We start from the raw sequence: 13,501 nt of genomic DNA on the forward strand, positions 1-13,501 counted from the left end.
AAGGAAGGAAGGAAGGAAGGAAGGAAGGAAGGAAGGAAGGAAGGAAGGAAAAAAGGAAAATGATCCTTTACAACGTACCTATTCCATTCCAGTTAAATCCTCCTACAGGATGAAACCTTTCTAATGAATTCTAAAAGATTTATATTGATGACTGTTTAATAACCTTCCTCTTCCCGTGTAGGTCAGATGACTGACTTGATCCATAATGAAAAAGACCTGGTGACATCACTAAAAGATTATATTAAAGCAGAAGAGGACAAGTTAGAGCAAATCAAAAAGTAAGTGTGTCTTCCTTACCATAGCTCTGTCTCCGTTTGGAGGTTTTCTCTCTTGCACTGAAGCATAGAGTGGAAATGAAAGCCAGGAAAGTGTCTGAAGCAGTAAGCACGGGAAAACAAGGGTTAATCCTGGGTCAGGGTTGGTGTGTGTCAGCTTGTGTATTGAGTATACGTGTGTGTTTATGTTTGCAGATACATACGTACGTGCATGGAAGCCAAAGGTGAATGGCAGATGCCTGTCTCTATTACTCTCTTATTTATTGAGACAGGTCTCTGCACTGAATCTGGCAAGGCTAATTGGCCACCATGTTTCAGGAGTCTTCCTCCCAACTCTAGAACTACAGACAAATACAACTGTTGGTGGGGATGTCAGGGATCTGAACTCAGTATCCATCCTTGTGTGATAAACACTCTAGCACCTGAACTATCCTAGGCCCTAATTAGCTTTTTTCATTACTGTGACAAAGTAACCTAACAAAAACTTTGTCTCACAGTTCAGATGTTCTACTTTCATTTCATTCAAACTGAGCAGCTCAAAAGTTAGGGAGCAGAGGTAGAGAATGGAGGGGTTATTAGCCTTCCTCCTTCCCGAATCTGTATAGGTACTGCCTACATTCAGGGTTGGTCTTCTCTGAAAACACCTCACAGACACACCTAAAGCCCTCCCTTTAAGAGCTACTTTGTAATCTAATGATGTTGACAGTCAAGATTAACCATCACAGAGTAGAAGAATATGGATGGATGAGTATATAGAAGCCCTGCTAATATCTTTCATAATCTGTCCAGTAAGCCTCCTGATAGAGCAGTTTTCCAGTTCTACTCATGGGATTCCATTGTGGACTTATAGTGACAAGTATGATTAGTGATATCTAATATAAAAACCATATTCATTTTCTTGAATGTTAATTTTAATGACTCAGGTTTGTAGTTATTCCTGACCTGAGAATTCGTACTTTGTTAAATGAATCCCTTAGTGTTAATGTATTAGGTTTTAAGACAGTCTTGTTGTGTAGCCCTGGCTGGCCTGAAACACTGAGATTGGCCTGCTTTACCTGTTGCACGCTGGGATTAAAGGTATGCACTACCCTGCTGAGTCCTTCGTGACCACGCAGAAGGAACTGCCTAACACATTTCCATCCTGGAGCAGGGCATGGGCCTCCACTAGTGTTGACAGTTCCTAGGCATGAGGCTTGTTTGTATAATAATGTGCGTATTTTTATGTTCCTCCTTTGGGGAATGCTCTCCCTGCCAAGTTAATGACTCCCTGAAAACAGCGTGAGTCCAGGAGGTGAGGGTGTGTCCAGTGTTCCTGAGCAAGATGGTTAAATGCTGAGACCTTCTGGCAGCCCTTAAGGCTGTGGGAAAGAACTCTGAAAACATGAATTAAAAAAATAGGATTTCTCAACTATGCAAAATTATAAGGATGCAACATAAATTATATGAGGGGCTTCACAGACCTAAAAGAACTGAGGCAACTGCACTATGAGCTAGCTTGCCAGAAAGATACTAAGGAAGGAAATAAAGAGATTTAGGGAACTTTGGTCAGAAAACTCAAGAATTACTTAGAGATCTAACACAGCTCTTAGAATTTTTCCTAGAAGCTTTCCTGACTTTGGTTGGAAAACACAGAGCTTTTAAAGTTTTTTCTATCACGTGAGAGCTGTCTCAAGCAGAAAGCTAACCTGAGCAGACTGCAGAGCTGTCAGCTTGTATCCATGACTGACTTCGAGTTGTTCTTTTGCTGCTCCCAAACACCCCTTCCTCAGAACCCCTCTCCAAGCTGAGGCTGGTCCTTGGCACTAGCCCACATGGCTCATATTTCTGTTTTAAAATTCATATTCTACATATGGTGTAAAGATTTGCTGTAAATTAGCATATAGTTGCACATACATGATTCCAGCACTGGGAGTAGAGGCAGGAAGATCACAAACTGAAGGCCAGTCTTGACTGCACAATACAGTAAGACCTTGTCTCAAAAAGCAATGCAACGACAACAAGAATAATTACTATAAATTAGGCTGGGCTCAATGGCATGTATCAGGACTTGTTGCTACTCAAGGGAGTGAAACAGAGAGATTCTTGAACCCAAAAATTCAAGGTTAGCCTGAGTGGTAACATAGTGAGATCCAGTCCTTAAAAAGAAAGACATGTGTAAGATGTTAGAGAGATGGCTCAGTAGTTAAGAGCTTTGCCTTCAAAGGACCCAGGTTCAATTCTGAGCACCCACATGGTGGCTCACAACTGTCTGTAACTCCAGTTCCAGGGTATCTGATACCTCTTCTGGCCTCCTCGGGCACCAGGCATGTATGAGGCAAACATTCATTAATGAAGGCAAAACACCATACAGAACATAAAAATAAGAAAAAAAATACAAATTTTTTTTTTAGCGTATAAGGTGTTTTAAATACATACTTCGTAGAATTTAGGCAGGGCCAATTTATTTTTATTTTATTATAATAGTGATTTTAGCTTTTTAGGGCTTATGGGGAAATAAAAAATTTCAGTGATTAAATTTTAGCATTGTCTAAGATGAGATTCCATTTGGGAAAAACAGTCTAAAATAAAAAAGTTGTATTTTGATTCATTAAGTTGTTTTTTCTTTTTTTCATCTGTATGATGTTGTGTTTTAGAGAGTCTTTGTATTTTTACTTTAAAAAAGAAATTGTAGACAGTATTTTTAAGTGAAAAGCTTATAATTAGTCTCATTTCCCAAGTACTTTATTTGATTGATTTTTCCTTGGTACACTCTTTTTTATGGGGTGGGGAGGGACTCACTGTGTAGACCAGGCTAGCCTTGAATTTACAGAGACCTACTTGTCTATGTCCCCTGAGTGCTGGGATTAAAAGAATGTGCCACATTTGGGTGGGTGGGGAAGTGGGGAGGAATTAGGGAAAGGGAAGCCATAATCAGAATATATTGTTGGAAAAAAGTCTGCTTTCAGAAACAAAAAAAGCATATGCAACCGTGCATGGCTTTTAGTCACTGCATTTATGTCTGATATCTGTAGATGGGCAGAGAAGTTAGACCGGCTAACGAATACAGCGACAAAAGATCCCGAAGGGTTTGTTGGGCATCCTGTAAATGCATTCAAGTTAATGAAACGTCTGAACACTGAATGGAGTGAGCTGGAGAATCTGATCCTCAAGGATATGTCAGATGGTAAGTTTAAAGGGGCATTGGAACTAAAAACGAACTCAGTTCCTAAGTGCATCAAGTGCCTATGATGTAATTGAAGTATTGCATGTGTGTTTGGTTTGACTAGAGAGAATTGAAATCTGGAGCATTTGGTCTAAAAAAAAAAATAGTAATGTCAATATTTGTGACAATGTGGGTAATTTTACCTTTTGATCTTCAAAAATGATTAGATTATTTGACATGTAACTTCATTTCTAAAGGCAAAAACATTGGGAGTTTTGGTACAAAGAAGAGTGTTAGCTGTGTTCTACCCAGGATTTTGTGTTTAGGGTAATTTTTCTTAATGTAGGCGATCATTTTAAACATTGATGCTAGAGACATCAATTCTCAAAAGTCATGAAATAATGAAACTGTAGTTGGAGTGTTGGTGTTCTGCATATCAACAAACCCCCGCACACTAAGCCTGGAGCTTAAGGAGGTAAAGAGATTATGAAGTGTACAGTAGAAGCACACGGAGTGGTTGGATGATTGCTGACTGACACAAAAACAGAAAACGATGCAGGCTAAACTGTCTGTGCAGGTGAACTACTCTGTAGAGCACTTGGCAGTGTTGGTGAGTAGTAGGGCGGCCATAGTCTCTTTACCCATGGTGCTCACGGCCACAGCTCCAAAATGACAAGTGGAAAACTTGAAGAGTACACAGTAAGATGTAAGGTGCATGGCTCTCTGACTGGTGACATGAACTCTCCAGTTGTCCTGCTGGGATTCGAGGCCCCCTTTCTTGCAGCATATCCCTGCCCTTGGTCCTTAGCCTTCTGTTTAAGTAACCCTCGGAGCACATATAGTCCACACAAGTACAGACTTTAAGATGCTGCAGTTTGGATGTGTCAGAGAGAAGCAATAGTGTTGTTCTTATAAGTCAAAGATCTTGACTTAGAAATGAAGGAAAAACCGTATAGCAGTTGCTGAGATTCTTGGTAAGAATAAGTCTCATGCTCATTAAATTGTGAAGGAAAAGGAACTTGTTTATAGTTTTCCTTTTGCACCTCAGATTACAAAAGCGTGCCCACACTGCATGCTGAGCTCCTTAGTTAGCTAGAAAAGATACTGAGCATTTGTATGTATGGAGAAGAAAAAACACTCTCCTCCAACTACTACAAGTTTCTCTTGTGTCTCCTGTGGGCAAGGAGTAAACACTACTACCTATATGCCCATGAAAAGTCACGGCAGATGCTTGTGGGTACTGATTTACCATAAGCAGGTTCTCCTACTAACACCCTGATAAAAGTTATAAGGAAATATACCTCTTGTTTCTTCTACACTCTTAAATTCTCCCCCCCCATCCCCGTCTCAAGTAATATCCTGTAGATCTTTTATACTGTGAACCTTGAGACTTTGCCATTTCTTTTTTCTGTGTGGCAGTCATCCCATAATTACATATGGGAAAATTTATATATATATGTATATGTATATGTATATGTATATGTATATGTATATGTATGTATATACATATATATACATATATATACGTATATATATATATATTTAATCGCATATACATTTTTCTCTTTTAACTTAAGCAGCATATTTGGTTTTGTTTTGATTCATAAGAAACATAGGAGCCAGGTGGAGTGGTGTATGCCTTTAATCCCAGCACTCAAGAGGCAGAGGCAGGCAGATCTCTGTTAAGTTGAAGCCAGCCTGGTCTAGTGAGACCTTGTCTTGGAAAAAAAAAAAAAACTTAAAAGGAAAAAGAAACTTCTATAGACTTCTGTAAAACTTGCTTGAAGGATTTCTTGTGGAAATTGTTAGAGTTGGCCTAAAGTAGAAAATACTGATAGGAGTGCCAGTGTCCTTTCAGCTATCTTTCACTCATACGTTCCACTAGTTTAACTACATGTACATGGAGTTGACAGAAAGTTAATGAAAGTATTTACAGTGGTGACATTTGTGTTACTAAATTCTAAACCACATTTTGATATTGTGTTTTTAAGGAGTGTTCTTAATCCATTCCGTATAGTTCTTAAGTAATTTATTTGTTAGTTTGATTTTACTATATTTTATATAAATCCTGTAGTTGTGTCTGTCAGGGAAAGGGTCCTGAGGATAGAACCCCTGGCTTTGTGCATTTTAGACAGATACTCTACCATTGACCTGTATCGACCAGCTCTGTTTTCTGTTTCTGTGTGTCTTTGTGTATTTTTTTAGACAAGGTCTCACTGTGTAGCACTAGCTGGCCTGGAACTCACAGACTCTACCTGCCTCTGTCCCCATGTGCTGCTGGGACTACGGGCATGTGCCAGCCTGCCTGGCTTCCTTGGGCATTTTGAGACAGTCTTGTGTATTCCAGATTGCCTGACACGCTTATCATACTCTTGTCTTTGTCGTTCTTGGTTCAGACACATGTACTACCATCCTGGCCTCTGGGTGGTTTTGGGGTTTTTTGTTTTTTCCTTGTTATTTTGTATAAAAGCAGTTACTGTTAGTAATTAATCTTAGTAGTTACTATTGGTAATTAGGTCTTTAGTAATTGGATGTAATTTTTGTAGTGACCTCACATTGCTCACATTTTAATGGGACTAGGAACTGAAGTTAATGGTCTGTTGGGTTTTTCTTGTAAATGTAGACATTTCATGGTAAGGTAGAACACTAAGAAGATATTTTTATACTCAATGTTTTTCTGTTTCAAGGCTTCATCTCTAACCTGACCATCCAGAGGCAGTACTTCCCTAATGATGAAGATCAGGTTGGGGCAGCTAAAGCTCTGTTCCGTCTGCAGGACACCTACAATCTGGACACTAACACCATCTCAAAGGGTAATCTTCCAGGTGAGAGGATGCTTCCATCCATGGATATGTTTGCCACTTAGCTGTTCTCCAGCCCACTAGGAAAACGTAATTTTTTCATTCATTCATTAATTTATTTATTCACTTTACATCCCAATATCAGCCCTGCCTCCTGTCAGTCTCTCCCTCACACAGCTCCTTCCCGTGTCCCTCCCTCTCCCTCAGAGGAGGAGAAGGAATATAATTTTATAGCAAGATTCCCTGCAGTCCAGGCTGGCCTCAAACTCAAGTTCATGGCAGTCCTCCTGTTTTAGCCTCCTGAGTCTGGGATTACAGGCATACACTACTATACCTGGCTTTGGATCTTAATGTTTTTAAACTGTAGCTTTTATTTATTTATTTTGTTTGTTTGTTCGTTTTGTTTTTTTGGAGACAGTGTCTCTCTATTTAGTCGTGGATGGCCTGGAGCTCAAAGAGATCTACCTGCCTCTGCCTCCTGGGAACAACCTAAGGAAGGAACTTTAGTATATAAGAAAAATCATTTTTCCAGTGTTTCTTTTAGAACATCTGATATTTCTTAAATGATTCGTATATAAAACTATAAGATGATTAATCATCAAAATGTTTGTTTACTAACTGAAAGCTAAGCTGTTCAGAATATGGACAAATATTTAAAGGTTCTGTAGTATGAACCGTTTGCTCTTCCAGAGGACTTGGGTTAAATTCCTAGCACACACAAGACAGCATATAATCATCCGTAATTCCAGTTCCAGGGGATCAGATACCTTTTTCTGGCTTCCATGTCACTATGTACATATGTGGTACATAAACATACATGCAGGCAGGGTACACATACACATAATTCTTTTTAATTTAAAAACAGGTCTGTAGTATGAAGCAATGTATTATATATAGTACATGACCTATTTGGGCCAAAAGTTTTAAGTTCCATTTGATTTTATGGAAATTTGCTTCTATCATTGCCTTTCATTATCACTGGAAGAAATAAAATGTGTTGCCTCTGGTCAGACTGAAATTGGGTTTCTCAGGAACAAAATAAGACAGATGGCTATTGATGAAGATACTTTCTTGTGCATCTCTCTTCATTTGGGATAAGTCTTCGACTGGTAAATTTAATATATTATGTTAAGTACGTTTTTAAAATAAACTAGAATACTTGCATAAGTATTCAGATTTATGTATTTATTAATTTTCTGTTTGTATTAGCACTGCATCATAACATTTGATAAGATTAAAACATTTAAAATTGTTTTCTGGTTTACAACCCCACATTCAATAGACATTAATTATGTCATATATACAGTTAGTAAGACCAGCACAAGATTATATACTAAGCAAGGCAATACTTTTGTCAGCTAAGGCACTTATGTTCTCAAGATAACAACACAGTAAATGCCTGTCTATGTAGAGAGCCTGTCATTCAGTAACAGGTACTGTATGGCGTAACACACAGTTCCGGTGGAGCATGCATCAGTTAGGAGTGGGGTTTGGTTTGCGAGAGGAGTGAGACATGAAGCTAGAGAGGTAAGCAAACCTCTTAGGGCTTGGATTATTTCTCCCTTTTTCTTGCCTGTTTGTTCCCTTCATGCCCACTATGGAATGTTCTCATTTTCAGATGCTGTTGATTTTCTTTTTTAACTTGTTTTTCAAAACCCAACATTGCCAGACATTTTCTGTAATAATTTTGAGTAGCTCAGAATCACTTTACCACAGCAGACTAGCTGAAGATCTTCTGCCCTGTAGCTTGTTCATACAACACGGTCGGGATATGGAGTCATTTACCGAATGTGACTGGGCTGTCTGTGAGTGGATGTGTGCTTCCCCTAATGTGCTTTGTGTGGCCCCAAAGCACTCAGCATTGCTGACTCAGTCGTGAGCTCCGTTTAGACCCACACCAGTAGCACGGTAATGAAGATCAAACTTTAATATGATTCTTTGGTTTCTGGAATTATAGCACATTAAACTATTAAGAAGTTAGGATTTTGATATCTGCCTTGGTTTAAATATGTCCCCTGCCAATTCTAACTATTGAAACTTTATTGTCATGTTTGAAGCCAGCCTGGGCACATGACAAGTGTCAGACCATGCAGGAATTGTTTCTTTTATCAGTTTTCTGGTTCGTATTAATTGTCAATTTGACCAAAGTAGAATCTCCTGAGAGTAGATAGGTCTCTGGGCTTGCCTGTCAGGGATTGTTTTAATTACAGGTTGAGGTAGGAAAACCTGTCCACTGTACGTAGATTTGTTCCCTCACAAGGATAATGTGTAAATATAACAGCAATGTTTTGTTTGCCATTTTATTTTTTTTGTTGAAAGTAGTTTTTGTCCCTTATAAGTATATTTTGATTACTGTTTCTCATCTCCACCAAGATCCTCCCCACTCCCCACCTACCCAAGTCTACATCCTTTCTTTCTCTGACCCATTAGAATACAGATATCTAAAAAACATTAAATAAAAACAAACCAAAATAGGACAAAACAAATAGGCAGAATAAAAGCCATCCCTACCCCTAAAGCACAAAAAACACATACACACTCTGAGACATGCACATTCAGACACATCCTCTGTACCAGCTGTGTAATCCTTCTCATGCTATGTTGTTTTGTCTGTTTATGAAATTAGGCAAATTTTCTCTGTTTATTTACTTACTTATGTGAGACAGGGTCACTCTATATAGCTCTGACAGTCCTGGAACTAGACCAGGCTGGTCTTGAATTCACTGAGTTCACTGCTTGCCTTTACTTCCAAAGTGCTAGGATTAAAGGTGTGTGCTAACACACCCAGCTAATTTTGGCTTTTCTTCCAACTGGACAAATAATTCAATGTTCAAATGAAAGTGAAGTAGTACTTGGAAAGTTATATAATCCTATATAGTACAATATGGAGATTGCTAATACTCTGGGTTTGTTTGTTTTGTTTTATTTTTATAGGCGTGCAACACAAGTCTTTTCTAACAGCCGAGGACTGCTTTGAGTTGGGCAAAGTGGCCTATACAGAAGCAGATTATTACCACACAGAACTGTGGATGGAACAGGCTCTGATGCAGCTGGAGGAGGGAGAGGTGTCTACCATAGATAAAGTCTCTGTTCTAGATTATTTGAGCTATGCAGTGTACCAGCAGGGAGACCTGGATAAGGCACTTTTGCTGACAAAGAAGCTTCTTGAACTAGGTATGTTATCTGGCCTAATTTACATTAGTTCTACTGGGGATGTGTCTTATCTGTATATCTACTTGTCCCTCCAACCACAGCCAGCCATGCATTTCTATAAGAAGTCTACCAGTCATCAGAAGACATGCTTGTTCTCTCGATGCCTGCTTTCAGATTAAATAGTAGCTGAAGTTTTCACCTGATACATCACAGTGCTTGTTGTGTTCTCTGATGTTGCTTTGTTTCTCCAGGAATTTGAAAATTGGAACTAGCCAGACAGTTGTGGTGTACTCCCTGAATCTCCACCACTTGGGAGGCAGAGGGCGGTAGATTCAAGGCCAGCTTGGTCTACGTAGTGAGTTCCAGGGCAACCAGGACTACACAGTGAGACCCTTTCTCAAAAAACAAAACAAAACCAACAAGTAAATAAGAAATAGGGTCAAGCTTCGATGAGGAACTCAGTTGAAAATGTTTACTTACCCAAGTGGTCAGAGTAATTCCCAACCACTTTTCCTTTGAAAAACACATTATTGCTTCTTTGCATTTCATAGTCAAATGTTAGAAAAATGATATGGCAGTTAAAAAACAAAAGGTCTGTGTGTATGTAGGTGTGTCACGTATGTGTAGTGATCAGCAAGGCCAGACAGAAGAGGGTGTCACACCCCTTGGCAGCCTGTGGGTGCGGAACCCTGACCCTTTTCAGGAGCTACAAGTGTTCTTAACCACTGAGCCATTTCTCTGACTGCACCCCAAGACCTGCTATGCTGCAGTCTTTGGAAGTGGGGTCTCAGAATGTATAAAATAATAAATTCTGGCAGCCTGTGATTCATTGTGAAGAAAGAATATTTAATAAATTATTTTACAATTAAGATGTTAGATGTTAGAAATTGAGACTGCTCAAAAAGATCAATCATCTGAAAGTGGACTTTGTGATAATTGATTTACTTCTTAGGTAAATGAATCAAGATATTAATTCAAATAACATTTGTTTCCTGTTATTTTTCTCTTGATTTAAATTGTACTTTGTATTTAATCTAGAAAATGTTATTAATACAGAAAAAGCAGAATCAACTATTTTTGTTTTGTAGTAGTATATACTTCCGTTTCTATACACCTACTTTTTTCTCTTCCAAAATTAGACTTTTATTACGTATCATAACGTACATTTCAAGCAATTTCAGAAGAACTAGAAATACTTTATAGACTAGCACTTTAATGCCACAACTTCCTGCTCTCTTTGTTCTGCGCATGGTTGGTTGGATTGGTTTTTCCTTACTAAAAGGTAGCTAAAAATTATCAGTAGCAATTTCCGAGGCAGTTAGTGGATTTTGGCATGTTTGAAAATTATATATTCAGTTTCCTCTTTTCTTCTTACTTGGGAGCATGGAACTGAATGTACTCAGCCCTCGGATGCGCGTGGTCTGTGTCTGCCTGTGCTGAGAGTGAGTTAGGAAGTGGTTGGTCCATGTTGTCTGTATCATAGTGATTACTTTGGAGCCACAAAATTATCTTTTTAGCCATTACTTAAAATGCACAGATGAGGGCTGGAGAGATGGCTCAGCAGTTAAGGGCACTGACTGTTCTTCCAGAGGTCCTGAATTCAAATCCAGCAACCACATGGTGACTCACAATCATCTGTAATGGGATCTGATGCCCTCTGAAGACAGCTACAGTGTACTCATATACATATAAAATAAATAATAAAAAAAATACACAGATGAGTAAGACTTTTTTTTTTCCTAGACAGGGTTTTTCTGTGTGTTCCTGGCTATCCAGGAACTCACTGTGTAGCTTAGGCTGGCCTTGAACTAAGAGATCCTCCTGTCTCTGCCTCGTAGATGCTAGAAGTAAAGGCATGCATTGCCACACCCAGCTAAGACTCTAAAGTGTCCATTTGACATTAAACTGAACATTGTTCTGGGGCTGATTAATAAAATTCTCAAAGCAGAAACAGTAATTACTGCCTGAAGATACAGACCTGTTCTGTCACCAGAGCTGTTTCTATACAAGGCAACTACATGTCCTGATTGACTGGATGGCAGTGGTTTACATCTTGTTTTGTCACTAATAACTTTGGCACTATTAGTGCCTCCTTTCTTAAAAGCATCTTAATTAGGCGTTAAACCTAATGTAATATAAATGGTTTATATTGCTGTTTTCTGATGATTGAACAACTGTAACCTTGACTATACCCACACTTTATTTCTCTCTATTAGATCCCGAACATCAGAGAGCTAATGGGAACTTAGTATATTTTGAGTATATAATGAGTAAAGAAAAAGATGCCAATAAGTCTGCATTGGGTGACCAATCTGATCAGAAAACTACACCAAAGAAAAAAGGGATTGCTGTGGATTACCTGCCAGAAAGACAGAAGTACGAAATGCTGTGCCGTGGGGAGGGTATCAAAATGGTAAAGTGGAAAAAGTCAATTTGTGTGTGTGTGTGTGTGTGTGTGTGTGTGCGCGCGCGGGCTACTGTGTTTGTACATAGTGCTAGAGGAATTCAAAGCTTTTTACATTGTAGTCTCTGTGGTAAGAAATCACAAAACAGTATGCTGTGTGCTTCCTATGGATGAAAGTGCATCACATTATTTCACCAAAGTAACTGATAATGGAACATTGTGAAGGTTAAATTTTTTTCTCTACCAAGGAGCTAAAGTTAGGCTTTCTGTCTTGACATTGAAGAGTGTTGACAGCCTAAGCAATCGCTAATTGCAGGTGTACATCATCGTAGTATTGGGGACATGTCCTCAGACTGACTCCTAGCAACAAGCGTTTGCTTTTACTCTGGGAGCTGGTGAGCGACGCGAGGATAAGTCGACCTTGTTAGACTCCTTCAGTTTCTCCACTCACATCTTCTCTAGAGTGTAGCTAGCATGTGTGCTAGGCACCTTCCTGTCCCTGATAACGTGCTCAAGAAAGATGGCTTTAAAGGAGGGGAGCCTTATTCAGGCTCACAGGTCCAGAGATATCAAGTCCATAATGCATTCCATTCTCTGGAATGGGCCCGTGGCAGGGCAGGACGTCTTGGAGAGGGTGTGTGTTAGAGCAGAACTACTGGTCCTCAGCAACTCAGAAGCAGAGAGCAACAGGGATGGGATTCACAGTGTCACCTTCTGGGCACACCCCAGTGACTTTCCATCAAGCCCATTTCTTAAAAGCTCTACCACCTACCAATCACACCACAGGCTAGAGACCAAGCCGAGAATTTAGGATCAATCTAGAGTCAAACTCTAATAGTTTGTGTCTTTAAAGATAAGAACTCAAACTGACTAGAAGCCATTATCATATCTTTTTACATTTATAGAAGTTATATAATAATATCAAATGTCCAGTTAGTTCTCGATTTCCAGCGGTGAACTGTGTCTCTCTGTTTTGGAAACCCAGGATTTTCTATATCGAGAATTATTGGCTTGAAATTCAGTATCTTATTCATTATGGAAGTTTGACCTTCTGCTTGTTATTGAGGCATTCCTCTTCCCCGGAAAGTACTCTTATTTTCTTCAGTGCTGGGGATTGAACCCAGTGCCTTTGATAAGCCAGGTGACCACTCTGCCACCGTTGCTTTTTACTGCGCCCCAAACCCTAAGAATCATTGATGACATTTTAAAGATCGAAAATGCGTGTTGGTTTGATGCAGAATATGTACCGGGCACTGCTGCTTTGTGTGCAGTTCTAGAGGTCACCTGTGTGTGTGAGGTCTGTGTGTGTGTGTGCACGCACAAGCACCGTTATTGTTTCTAACTCACATACAAATGGACGCTGAGCTATTGTTCTTACACATTTATTGCTTTCTTTACCTGTAGACTCCCCGGAGACAGAAAAGGCTGTTCTGCCGCTACCATGACGGAAACCGGAATCCTAAATTCATCCTGGCTCCAGCCAAGCAGGAGGATGAGTGGGACAAGCCTCGGATTATTCGTTTCCATGATATCATCTCTGACGCAGAAATTGAGATTGTCAAAGATTTAGCAAAACCAAGGGTAACTTTTTCTTCTTCTCAGTTTACCGAATGTGTGTGTTAATCTTTTCTTTACAAGGCGACAGGAAGGATCACTGAGGTTGCCATAACTTTAGGGGTTTTACCTGTTACTGCCTCAACACAACGCTGTCAGCTTATAGTTTACA

The 13,501-nt window shown here is 39.4% G+C and overlaps 1 protein-coding gene across 3 annotated transcripts in view; it reads left to right on the forward strand.

Annotated features, from left to right (window-relative positions):
- Positions 1-13,501, forward strand: part of P4ha1 (prolyl 4-hydroxylase subunit alpha 1) — a 78,198-nt gene that overhangs the window by 46,869 nt on the left and 17,828 nt on the right. For all 3 annotated transcript variants that reach the window (XM_028776807.1, XM_028776806.1, XM_028776809.1), the window contains exons 3-8: positions 182-278; positions 3,287-3,438; positions 6,105-6,242; positions 9,153-9,392; positions 11,588-11,784; positions 13,180-13,356. In XM_028776807.1, coding sequence (XP_028632640.1) covers positions 182-278; positions 3,287-3,438; positions 6,105-6,242; positions 9,153-9,392; positions 11,588-11,784; positions 13,180-13,356 — 1,001 coding nt within the window. The remainder of the gene's footprint in view (positions 1-181; positions 279-3,286; positions 3,439-6,104; positions 6,243-9,152; positions 9,393-11,587; positions 11,785-13,179; positions 13,357-13,501) is intronic.

Source organism: Grammomys surdaster, unplaced genomic scaffold (genome assembly GCF_004785775.1).
Source record: "Grammomys surdaster isolate TR1022 unplaced genomic scaffold, NIH_TR_1.0 273, whole genome shotgun sequence".
In the NCBI taxonomy this organism is placed as follows: Eukaryota; Metazoa; Chordata; class Mammalia; order Rodentia; family Muridae; genus Grammomys; species Grammomys surdaster.